General features: G+C 38.1%; 1 protein-coding gene across 1 annotated transcript in view; it reads left to right on the top strand.

Moving 5' to 3' along the window:
• Positions 1–12,694, top strand: part of LOC145676650 (uncharacterized) — a 91,245-nt gene that overhangs the window by 61,929 nt on the left and 16,622 nt on the right. The window contains exon 4 of the mRNA XM_081747494.1: positions 7,435–7,548. Coding sequence (XP_081603620.1) covers positions 7,435–7,548 — 114 coding nt within the window. The remainder of the gene's footprint in view (positions 1–7,434; positions 7,549–12,694) is intronic.

The following is a 12,694-nucleotide window of genomic DNA, read 5'->3' on the forward strand; positions in this document are numbered from 1 at the left end:
AACTGTTGGACATTACTAAATTATCATCTACGTATCGAATGATTTTACTATGTAACTCGGGTCCCAAGACATGTGCCATCATCGCGTTCAAAGCGGATGATCCATTTCGATATCCAAATGCCACTCGCTGATATTGATAACATAAACCTTCGAAATTAAAAGCAAAATATGGTTGGGAATCTGGATGAAGTTCGGTCTGCAGATAACTTTGTTGTAAATCAATAACCGTGGTAAATTTCTTTCCTTGCAATTTCGCGAGTAAATCTTCAATGCGCTCTGGCCTAACCTGTCGTAATACGGAATGCCCATTCACCATGCGTAAATCGACACAAAGGCGGAATTGATTATTCTTTTTAGGTACTACTAAGAGTGGGTTACTATGTACACTTTGGCTTGGTTTTATGATTTGCAACTGAAGTAATTTTTGAAGTTCGTTCCTAACGAATGGAATGGCTTTATAAGGGATAGGATATTGTTTCCTTACTAATGCTTCCGTAGTGTTAATTTCTGCCTTGTATACAAATCCTTTGCACTTCCCGGGGTAGTTAGTGAATATTTCCCTGTATTTAAATAACAAGTCTAACAACTGATTTCGCTGTGACTGAGTTAACCCATCTGCCCTCTGAACTGCGTTAATGATCTGTTCATCCGTGGCAACCTGCTTTTGGAAGGGTTCTCCTTCATTAACACTTACACGGTTAATACGCTGATGTTCTTTAATATTGCTGCTGTCATTTGTTTCTTGATCGCTGTCATCTGACATAGATTGCACCGAAAGTGGGAGTAACGATACAACAATTCTAATGTTTTCATGTTCCAATGAAAACGTGCCCTGACTAAAATCAATGATACTCTGTAATTGTGAAAGCGCGTTGACACCCAAAATAAAACGTTCGTTTAAATCTTGCACGACATACAACTCGAGTGAAAACGTTAATACGTCAATCTGAACGGGTACTATTGTTTTACCCTTGCACTTTCTTTTGAAGCGGCCACTGTAATCGACCAAAAGAACGTCGTCTGCTGACTGCAACCTAGGCGCGGAAATGTCTTTGCTTATTTCTTTCCAAAATTCGTACGAGATCAACGAGGCATCAGCGCCTGTATCGAGGAGAGTTTTAACTGGAATGTCATTAACTGTTGTTTCTATGTACGCAGAATAATTTCGATCGTAAGCGGTGACGAGTTCTCTTTCCTCATTGTCTTCCTCTACATCACTTCGACCATCACTATCTAAAATATCATCATTTGCGAAAGTATAATTCCTGACACGGAGAATGTTTGGGGAATTTATAAACGAATCGCCTTCGATGGACGCGACCCCTTCGTGCCCATCGGATCTTAGTTTCCCTGCTGACTATGATCGGACGTATGCCCACCATCTCTCTCGGGCGTGCGCTCTCGCCAATTCTGCCGTTCATTATTGGACTGGAAATTGAAATTAGGCCTACTATTTCTATTATTACTATTGTTTCCCCTTCTCCAATTGAAGCGATTCCCAAAGTCACGAGAGTTATTGTTACCACGTTGTGACCTAGTGTTCTGATTAGATCGTTCATTCCTCCCGCGCGCATCACTCGTGAATTGCTGTTCGCGCCTATTCTCTCGCTCGTTTCTCCTAAAATTGCTTTGTTCAGAATTTCTACCGTTCCGTGGATGATTATTGGTATTATTAGGCCTCTCTCTAGTCGGTCTGCTATACTGTACCCGAACCGCCTGGTACTGCTTATTACGATTCTCATAACTGTTACCTTCGCGCTTAAAACCCTTTTCGTTTGGTAAACGTAAAGATTCAAGACGTTTGACACTAGCAATAAATTGTGCAAAATCTGTGCATGGATAAAACGCAAACATTTCTCGATACTTGTATGGCAACGTAGGTACAATACTAGCTAATATCTTCGCTGGAGTGCTTTCGGGATTCAAATCACTTAATGCACGGTATTGAGTGGTTGCAAACTCCAAAACTGAACCGTGTACTCTTGGATCAAAGGAAGTATTCCGCAACGCGGTCAGCCTACTTACTACAATTGCTTCTGATTCAAATGCGTTAACTAAAGTATTGCTAAATTCCTCAAAAGTGGTGAACAAATGTTGGCGTGTTCGAAACCACTCCAAACATGGATTCTGCAGTAAACTTGGTAGTACCGGCAACACTGCATCTTCGTGTACGTTCAATAAGTCCAACTTATGTTGCAAATCACGTAAATATGAACGCGCAGTTTCCTTATCTGGCATCCCACTATATGTCGGTAGGTCTCGTATTTCTTGAATTGTAATACGGCGTCGAGGTTTACTAGTTTTCACGAAAAATGGATTATTCTTCCCCTTACTATTCGAGTGATCGGATTCATAACCTTCACTACCACTATCGTACTCGCTATTTTCGTAAGTTTCTCGTGAGGAAGGGTGAGGTTCGCGACTAAACTGATTACTCCGTAAATTATTCAACTCTTGTTCTAACTTCAAAACGCGATCATTCACCTCTCGATTCACTTCCGCTTTTACAACCGTTCGCGTGGGGATATTCTGTACTTGGTCTATAACTTGTTGAATAGATTGAATGGTGTGAGACTCTAGTTTATTTACCCTTGCCGTAACGTGCGTAATTTCCTCTTTATTTCGGCAGCTACTTTCTTAATTTCTAACATGTCATCCCGTATTTCGTTTATTTCGCCGCGCTGTTCTCGCAAACTAAACATCGCTTCCCGCACAAATGTACCGTGGGTGTCAATGGTTGCTTGAAAATTAGTTACGCGCTCTTCTACCTGAGCATGATACCGGTTTGTATTAAGTTCTAATAACACCTGCCTATCTTTTGCTTCCTGAAACCTCTCTTGGTTGCTTACGCGATCTTGTACTATCTCGGTCCTACAATTGTCAATCTGTGCCTGTACGGATTCGTAATTTGATCTACACTCATTTTTATATTCCTCTATTTTCTCCTCCATGGCCTGAATACGCGTAGTAATTTGAACAATAGCATTATTAGTTTGCAAAACATCCTTACCAACTTGTTCTAATTTACTTTCTAAGTTTTCCTTCAAACTAGCAACGTTTTCTGCCTGCTCGTGCTTTAAACTAACAATATCTTCCTTCAAACTAGCAACATTTTCTACCTGTTCCTTTTTCAAACCCTCAATTGTGTCGTTAATCTGTGCGGACTGCTTTTCAAACAAAGCTTGAAGCATGTTCTTTAATTCCTCAGACTCGGACATTTTGTACAGGTTCAATAATCAGTAACTAAAGAAAGCTAATAATTTCTCTAATTCAAACTAAGAATGCACTCTATTGGTTGCTAATGATTTCTCTACAGAAACACAAACATAATAAAACACACAATTAACAACAAATTATTTAAAAGTAAGACACTCTGAAGCAATGCACAAATTGGTCGCGGATTTTACTTTTGTGCTTATTAATACCAGTGCAGAATAAGAATAAACAAGGTCACCGTATTATGAATCTGTCCCAAATTGGTTTCTGGATCAAGTAACTATATCTTCCTGGGAAGGCAACGCCAATTAAGTATGCTATTATCAACCTGTCCCGGGTTAGTTTCGGCACCAATTAAATATACTATCGCCTTGGTGAAAGGGGGATCGTACAAGCTTATTTACGTCTCTCGTTTACACTAATTTTGAACTAGAAATTTTCCCAATCATCCCTTCCACCGGGAAGTATACGCATGTTTTGCCAACTTTCCCCTGAGCTTGGGAAAGACTCAAGCGGAAGAGTTGGTGGCAACGTGTTTGGCTGCGTCCGAACTATCCGAATATAAAAATTTGTAAATAAAAATATCGACTTAAACCTTTCTTATCTAACTGGAAGTTTGGCGCGAGGGATAGTTCACTACATAAATATAATTAAAATCATGTACATTCCGCAACCTGTTCTCGCGTCTCTGTTCAGCACTAAAAACAATCACAAAAAAAAGAAATATCTGGCAAACAATTGAAACACTGGGACTTAGATATCAATCGTTCATATTTAACAGAAAGCAAAATTAATAACTTTACATGCACTGGTTTTACACGGGAAGTTTGAATACTAACATATATCTGAGCTGGAATGAACAATAAGTATTAATCATTTACATCACTAAAACAACACTCTCATCAATGACATCAAATAAACAATAATTTTTCGAAATATTACTTTGGAATTCCCTATCTAGCTAAACAACATGTAAAAAAAATAGAACTGAAAATGTTTACATAATATAATTATACGCATGCGTTTTAATGGATTGCGACCGTTTGCGTTGTAAGTTTACGTTTGTTATCAATTCTTTTTCTTTTTTTTTTTTTAATTCGAAGTTCACTATTTAATGGCAATACGAGATACCTGGCGGGTAAAACACAATCCCAAAGCTAGAATCACTTCTGCATTCCGTCGATAAGTTCCTGAATTAGGCAAACTTGATGTCAATGCTCGCGAAGCTTATTTTCCTGAATGCTCCTATTATTTTAATTCACATTTACTTACATCACATTGTCCTCAAAAATGGCGTGGCCACCTTGTCGTTCCTCTGGACTTGCAGAGCTCTAATGGAACCAATTGCATAAATTTCGAGTCTTCTTGTTTAATATGACGACCGTTACTTCCAGAAATCATTTACACACGTTAAACCTTTTTTATACATATTGTTCAAATCACGATGCTTTTAATAAAATGAAGTTTCACTGAAAAACTGTGTCATTGAATCGGGTCGCGTCACGCATCCATTGGGTCCTCTTTCCCGATTGCTGAGCGTCCCTCCTGAACACACAAAGCATGTGTACAGAATGCACTTAGGACGTAACATAGTTTCCGATTGGTCAGTTTTTGAAAAGTTGTCCAATCACCACTCATTTTAGAAAATCACCGGAAGTACGAAATAGTCTAGTAGCTTCTAGAACTTTCTCGAAGCTATTCAACCGGAAGTTTCATCATCTTTGAAACAAAGAATCTCTGCTTTGCACACACACATTCACAAGAAAAGTCAGTTTGTGGCGTCGAAGAGAAGTCATGTGCTAAACGAGCATGCACATAGTTGCCAACTATTATGTTTTATCACCAAAAGTCAATTATAAATTTAATAAAATATACGCATTAATTTTTCTTGCTGTCGGTGGTCGATAGCACAATGTCCGTAGTTTTGTCCAACATTATTGCTGTAAGAAGTGTATTGTTTATTTCTGACTTAATTTTATCCAGAATTACCCACCAACACATTTAATAATATAATTCTGAATTCTGTTTGATGTTCCTTTAAACACTCCTATGCTGTGAAGATGACAAGTCAACATGGGCGCCCGAACGAGAGGGCAGGGTGGGGCCCGGACCTCCTCTGGCTCACGAAAATGTATACGTAATATATCAAACCACGTATATTAAATACCAGACGGAACATAGCAACCATGGAGATGGGCCCCTCCTTAGAAAATTTTATTCGCGCGCCCCTGCAAGTCCATTTAGTGTCGTACTTAGAAAGTAACTGAATTACTTCAATATAATTTCGCTAATTGACAGAATCTTCCTGTTTGTTATGACTTCTAAATGATAGCTCTTGTTTAGCCATAAAACAAGAGGAATAAATCAATCGGTTCATTAGTTCTCGGTTTGAATTAACTTCTGCATTGCTTGCTCAATTGAAAATCAATTCTGGTTTCCCGAAAGTTTTCAATTTAGTTATTGTGGACAGGTGTGAATAACATTTTTCTTGGCGCAACTTGGGTTTGTGAAAATTGTTCATGTCACAAAAGCCATCATTCTTCCACACGTCCTTTTCTATGTGGAACAGAATACAAGGCCAGCAATACAGTTTGTTTCTTGTCTTACATGCAGTTAACTATTTCGAAGAAGCAAAATAATCCGTTTTGATATTATGTATATTATATTTCATTTTTGTTTAAATGGAAATGCTTGGAGTTGTTCTACCACTGGTTATTATTTGTTGCATTCCTTGAAAATTAAGGAATCCAATGGACCAGAATACAAGACTGAAACGGTCGATCCCCACTCCTACTGTCCCCTATACCAATTGAAGTAATATCACTGTTTGCGCCATCGCTTTGCTGTAAGGGACTCGATTTCTCAGACGAGTCCCCTTCCATACTTTATTCTTCGAGTCATTTGCAAAATATATTGATAATCTAAAAAGTTCACACTTCACTACATTTCTTAAAGTGTCAAGATTAATACTGTAAATTTAATAGCGTTAAAACTATTAACTGTAAAAAGCAAACGAGCATTAAATTCGCTTACGACAGAACGCCCGTGCTTAGAGCTTAGACAACATAATATGAGGACTAGCTGGCTGGACCCTGTTCCCTTCCCCGAGAAAAGCCGATTAAAACCCGAGCGTTTCCGATCTCCACTTCGCTGTCGCACCCAGCACACGGGCACTGACTATAGTTGTGTCAGAACAACTGAAATAGTGTTATTTTACGAAAATAGAGAAATACAAACAATGTTTTCGTTTTCTTTGATATATATTTATCACAAAATATTTTAATTAAAATGCCTGGGGACTAGCCTAGTCCCCTAGTCCCCTTGACGGCACGCCGCTGGTTGATTGATAAATGACTGCATGAATTGCTCTCACATGATTATTTTTAGCTTGGACTTCTATCGTTTGCGTAATTCAACTCGCCTAAGAACTAGTTGCATCCTGCAACTTCAACTTTTCCACTGTTTTACCGCTCACTGTTTGCTTCAACAAAGGCACAGGAAATTGGATCATGACCACATCGTTGGAAACAGATAACAATTGCAAATTTGTCGGTTGTTAACAGATAACAATTGCAAATTTGCAGCTGAACGAAGTAGGCGAAAAGGGTTAAGGAAATAAGTATTGAATTTATACCAATAAATTCAGTGTTCGGAAGTTTATACATCCATAAAATGCATTATTTCTCTTTTTCATATATTCTTATTATTATTATTTCTGCTTAACCTTTATTTTACGGCTTGTCAGTACACTGCCAGAATAGTAAATCCGTTCTTTCCCGCGTGTCACTGTACTGACACAGGCGAAAGGTCTACTTTGACCCGCGAGCACACCGGTTGAGAACCAACGTTTCTGGTTCCTTTCACTATGGACTATCTCTTCATACAATAAGGCACATCATTTAAAAAAAAAATATGTGTGCTCGCGGGTCAAAGTAAACCTTTCGCCTGTGTCAGTACAGTGGCACGCGGTAAAGAACGGATTTACTATTCTGGCAGTGTAGTGACAGCCGTAAAATAAAGGTTAATAGTTTTATGTTTTTATATAGTTATTCAATAAGATTATAAGAAGTACATTAGCAGTCAGTATTAGTGTTTTATTTCAAAATATGCATATGGCTTTTTGTAAGTGGTTTACCTGTCTAAGTAGTTCAGTTTCCAGTGGAATTAAAGGCCAGCACAAATAGCTTTCACTGTAGATCTTTTCCTTTTACTTTACAGAATAATATATGTCGACTTTGTGCGGATGAGAAGAACAACAAGATTAATATATTCAATATCTCTGGAGAAAGTGTGAATATAACTACCAAGATTCAATTATGTTTAAATATTACAGTAAGTACTTTTCACTGTATTCTGTTATATTATTTTCTTCCAATCGGCATATTTTCACTGATTTTCTCTGTATTATATTGTGTGTTATCAGTGTATAATATTTGTACATTACAATTTCACTTATAGGGAAGAAATGTATAACAAATATTGTAGATCCGCTAAATTTTTCACTAACTTCTTAATTACCAATCAAATATTAAGTTGTACTAAGGTTGGAATCTATCCGTATTTTACTACATCGGGTATTCTTGGTTGGTTGATTTGAGAAAAAAATAAAGTGAAAACTTTGAGTTTAATGCCCCACAATTGTGCCTGCTAAGCTCAGTGACGTAACTAGGGAAGAGGGCAAACGGCGCTTGTGACCCGGGCGACGGATTGGGAGGGGGCAAAATTGGGCAAATATTTGAGGAAATGTTTCGGTTTGATTGGTCAGGGGGGCGCTAAGGCGAGTTCTTGTCCCGGGCGATAACTAGCGTAGTTACTTCGCTGGTTAAACTAAGGGAGACGATGATTGAAGCAAGTGAATGATGATGGAAGAATTGGTGGAATGAGAAAATGGGAGGAAACGTGGTTTCCCCGACAAAACCCACGAACACGATGTTGTCCACCACAAACTTACTTGGCCGGGGATCGAACCAGGGACCCCACGAACCAGAGTTAAGCGCTCTGCCATTGAGCCACCGTGTCCCCTTGGTTGGTTGATTTGGAGTTCAACGTCCCATTTAGTATCGAGGCATGGACCTGTAGGTTAATGTGGGATCAGAACTAGAGCTCCCACAGAAAATCAAACCAGGGTCTCCCACGCCGAAGACTCGTACGCTAACATCTAGCCACCAGGGAGTTCATCGGATTTTCTTGAACTGTAATAATAGTATTCGTTCATAGATGTAATTCTTATACTCAATGAATTCCTTGTAGATATGAATAATTTCGAAAGAGTCATTGCTTAAAGCATAAGAAGAAAGGATATTTTTTTCTTTCTTTCGCATGTTGCTTCATTAGATACGAATGGACTGAAATAACGGTAAAAATGATCTAAAGACAGAAGCTGAATCTGTGAAACGTGCACCGTTATGATAATACAGTCACGTAACAGCGTTGCAGGCATATAGTAGCGAGAGCTTGGTGAAGGAAGATAAATTTCGCACGACGGGTTTTTGGCAAGACTGCAGTAAGAAATGGAATACTTACGAGAAAATACAACTAATTCCGAAGGCCCATCACCGAAGAAACGAACTTGTTAATTAGATTCTATCTTGTGTCGAACCAATCCACTGGATCGTTATTACTCACTTATATTTTCCTTATTGCAATATTAGTACAGTATTCGCTATTCCCCACAAAACACGAAAGTAATAAATCTAAACAAGTTTTGTTTAATTTGATCAGAGTTTTAAGTTCGTATAAACTATTTTCAATACATGCCTGCGCAGTCACTAGCCCGAGAACTACATTATTGCACCCTAACTCAGTTTATAAAACGGAAAGTAGTTTAGACTTCCAAAATATATATTATCTATTACTTCAGTAATATCGAGTACTCTCTGACAAACATCAAAATGACTCCTTCGTGAGTAAGTAAGTAATCAGCTTTCCCACCTTTGGTACCTAAGAGCAAGGTTCGATTCCTGGAGAGAGCTATATGGATTGGATCACACATTAAATTGGAAGTATGTCTCATACAAGCTCGTTCTTGAAAAGGTATGTTTAAACTAACCAACAATCAAAAACTAAATCTCAAATACAAAAGCATTACATCCAGCAATAAGAGAAACTATTCAATAAAACCAAAATGTAATATTGAACATCCCATATTAACACCATAATATCCAGCACTTTTCTAAACATTCTTTGTCACATAAAAATCGATTTAACTTTACTTTTACATGAAGACTTTGTTACCCTGATATCCTTTATAATAATTGTTATGCAGATACCACACTGATACAAGGTTGACACTGTTGTCAATCCACAGTTGCGCAACATTTGATATTTCAAATGTACATGTAAATCCAAAGCATACAATATAACACTTGTCACTTAGTGTTGCAAACTAAGAACGCTACAAACATCTAAATTTTGATGGCCTCTACATCAATAATAACGCAAATGAGGCAGGCATTCAATGCACATCCAAAATACTTTAGCGTATAATACTATGATCTGATGTGACTAATTTTGAATGAATACAAACAAAGTAACAAGGGATTAAAAATTTGACTTGTTTTCGAAAGCCTTTATTTCGTAAAGGTGCTTAAATACAGAGGATGTTCAGCCTACGTTTGGCCGATTTCGTTCCTTCCCCTCCCGGGCAGAATGGCGTGGCGTCCTGCAGTGTTGTGCAGTGGCTTCCTGGGAACGGAGTTGTTTTTCCGCGCGGATGACAATAACACACAAAACAGGACCATTGTTGTGAGTGTTGTGTTAAATTTGTTTCCAAGTATGTGGGTTTCCGCTTTGTGACCAAAATGTCGTCCAAACTAAGCCGGTTTTGGGAAGGCTATGTTGCAGCTCTTTATGACGCCCATTTTAGTGTTTCTGTCATTAGAAAGCAGTTCAAGAAGAATGGTTGCAACATCAGTTTAAGTGGAATAAAAAATGTTATTAAAAAGTACAAGGTCAACGAAGCTTCACCATTTGGATCACCAACGAAGTTGCCTACTCTCTGTTTCACTTTATGAAGAATATAAAACGGAAATGACGTTCAACGAGCGCGACGTTGCCACTTATAATGAGTATTAGGACGCCGATTTGAGAGAGAGAGAAAAAAAAAACAGGAACATAAACCAAGCAGCGCAGCGGTAAGCGACTCAGTAATAATAATAATAATAATAATAATAATAATAATAATAATAATAATAATAATAATAATAAGAAGAAGAAGAAGAAGAAGAAGAAGAAGTGTAAGTACTTACCATACATAATTTACTCTCGGAGGCAAGAAACACCCAAATCGTCTTCATCCAGGTCCATGTCCTGATCTTCATTAAAACTGTTGGCTGCTTCTTCGTCACTTTCACTTTCTGAATCACTATTTAAATCTATAATGAGTCTGTCATGTACAATTTCGATCAGTCCATCTGCATCCCACATTTCTTTCTCAATTTTTTTAATGTGTTCAAAATAGTTTTTACAGTATTTTGAACTAATTTTTTTTTTTTTATCCCTTCCTCGAGCAAAATCTGAACGTCAGACAATTTAAATGTTTTATTTTCTGAAGCAACATGGCCCTTAACTTTACTCCACACAAGTTCAATAGGAGAGAGTTCACAATGATAAGGGGGCAGACGAAGTACTTCGTGTCCGGCTTCCTTTGCAATACGGTCTAGTCTATAGGAGAAAGCAACCTTATTTAACATTTCTATTCAAATTTGTTCCAGTTTGAATTACATTCAACACCTTTAGTTTTTAACCACTCCACAATTTCTTTTTTACTACATGATTTCGTTAGGATTTTTTCGTCCTTTACTGAGTGTGTGGGAGCATTGTCAATTACAATCACGGAATTTGGTGGTACATTCGGAGGGAGTTTTTCTTGGAAATATTGTTCATATTTTTCTGAATCTAATTCTCCGTGATAATCACCTGTTTTTGTGCCGCGAAAAACGAGGTCAGCTCCAGGAATTAACCCACTCTCAGTCATTGCATGAATAACTATTACCCTCTATCCCCCTTTCCAGAAGTTGCCTTGACGCCTGAGGACAAACCTTCTCTCCAAGCTTGGTTAGCTGTTTTGATAGTAATATCATGCCATGCCTTTGACTTTGTGTAACCAGCGTTGACCCAGGTTTCGTCAGTATAAACAATGCACTTACCTTCTTGCCTCCGTTGCTTATTATTCTTCAAATATCGATGCCTCTATGCGATAATATCCTCTCTCTCAATCAACAGAGATCGGCGCTTACGAGACATAAAGCTGAATCCCATGTCAAGTAGAAGGCGATGCAACGTCGATAAATAGGCAGGTCGTCGTCCTCTGCAATAATACGATGAATTTTTCGCAAAGAAGGAAGCTCATTGTCCCTATACATTTTATGAATTTTGCGGCGTATTGCTGCTTGGGTAAAAGAGTCATATTTCTCCAGCCTTGTATTTTTATTGTCGCTTGGTCTTTTCTTGCGTGGAGTAGAAACTTTTCCTTTAGTGCGATGGAATTCCTGACGCACTTTCGATATAGTTGTGATTCCCACTAATGTTGCTTCAGAGGTCTTCCTCAGTGCTTCTGAAACAGTTTCAATACCCCCCTTCACTGCCTGGTTTCGAAAATATGAATACACGTTTAATAACATTGTTTTCTCACCAGTAGAAAGAGGTTTCCCTTTCTTTCTTTGCTTCTTATAACAATGTGGGGAATTTTCAGTCATTCTCTCTCTCTCTCTCTCTTAAAAAAAAAAAACACTATAGCAGTTAAACACAAAATTAACTAATAACAACACTAATAATAAAATAGATAACACACGAAGTAACTATAACAAGAAAACTATACAAAATAAAACAAAACAGAAGATACGCGCACCAAAAATTCACTGGACTAGCACAAATCAAAATGAATGAAAACTGTCTTTATTCTTACCACTACGACTGCTGCTATGAACTAGTACGATCTCATGGCTCGGCAGTCGCAACTTGCTCCGCGTCAAGAACTCTCTTTCAGATATCTCAGGTGGCATGCATACCGGAATATTGGCGGTCAAATGGTTCACTTTTCTTTCTGTTTACAACCATGGGAATCCATGGTCATATCCGTTGAAGCATGAGACAAATGGCGTTGTGTTTCTCCGTGTATGCTCATCTATGTTTTTGTGCATCGTTCCACTACAAAAAATTCACTTCGATCGTGATGCCCCATTCGTTGATATTGTTTCTACCACATCATATCTTCGTTTGACGAGTCCCATTTGATGTTGCTGTTTACTGCAAACCGTATATCGCTAGCGTTTCTCGCTTCTGTGGTATTTCAGGTGGTACTTTTAGATGTCTAATGCTGTATGTAATAGTTTCAATAAATAAAATAAAATAAATCATAAAGCGACTGGCGAGATGAAGCAAATTCTTTGCCGGAAAATATGGAATGGAAAAATTTTGAAGTGCCATTAGGATTGGCTATGAGACAAGAGATAAAGCTGTCTCGTCTCGAAAAGGTGTT

Source organism: Thermobia domestica, unplaced genomic scaffold (assembly GCF_964235325.1).
Source record: "Thermobia domestica unplaced genomic scaffold, izTheDome1.hap1.1 HAP1_SCAFFOLD_269, whole genome shotgun sequence".
Lineage (NCBI taxonomy): Eukaryota > Metazoa > Arthropoda > Insecta > Zygentoma > Lepismatidae > Thermobia > Thermobia domestica.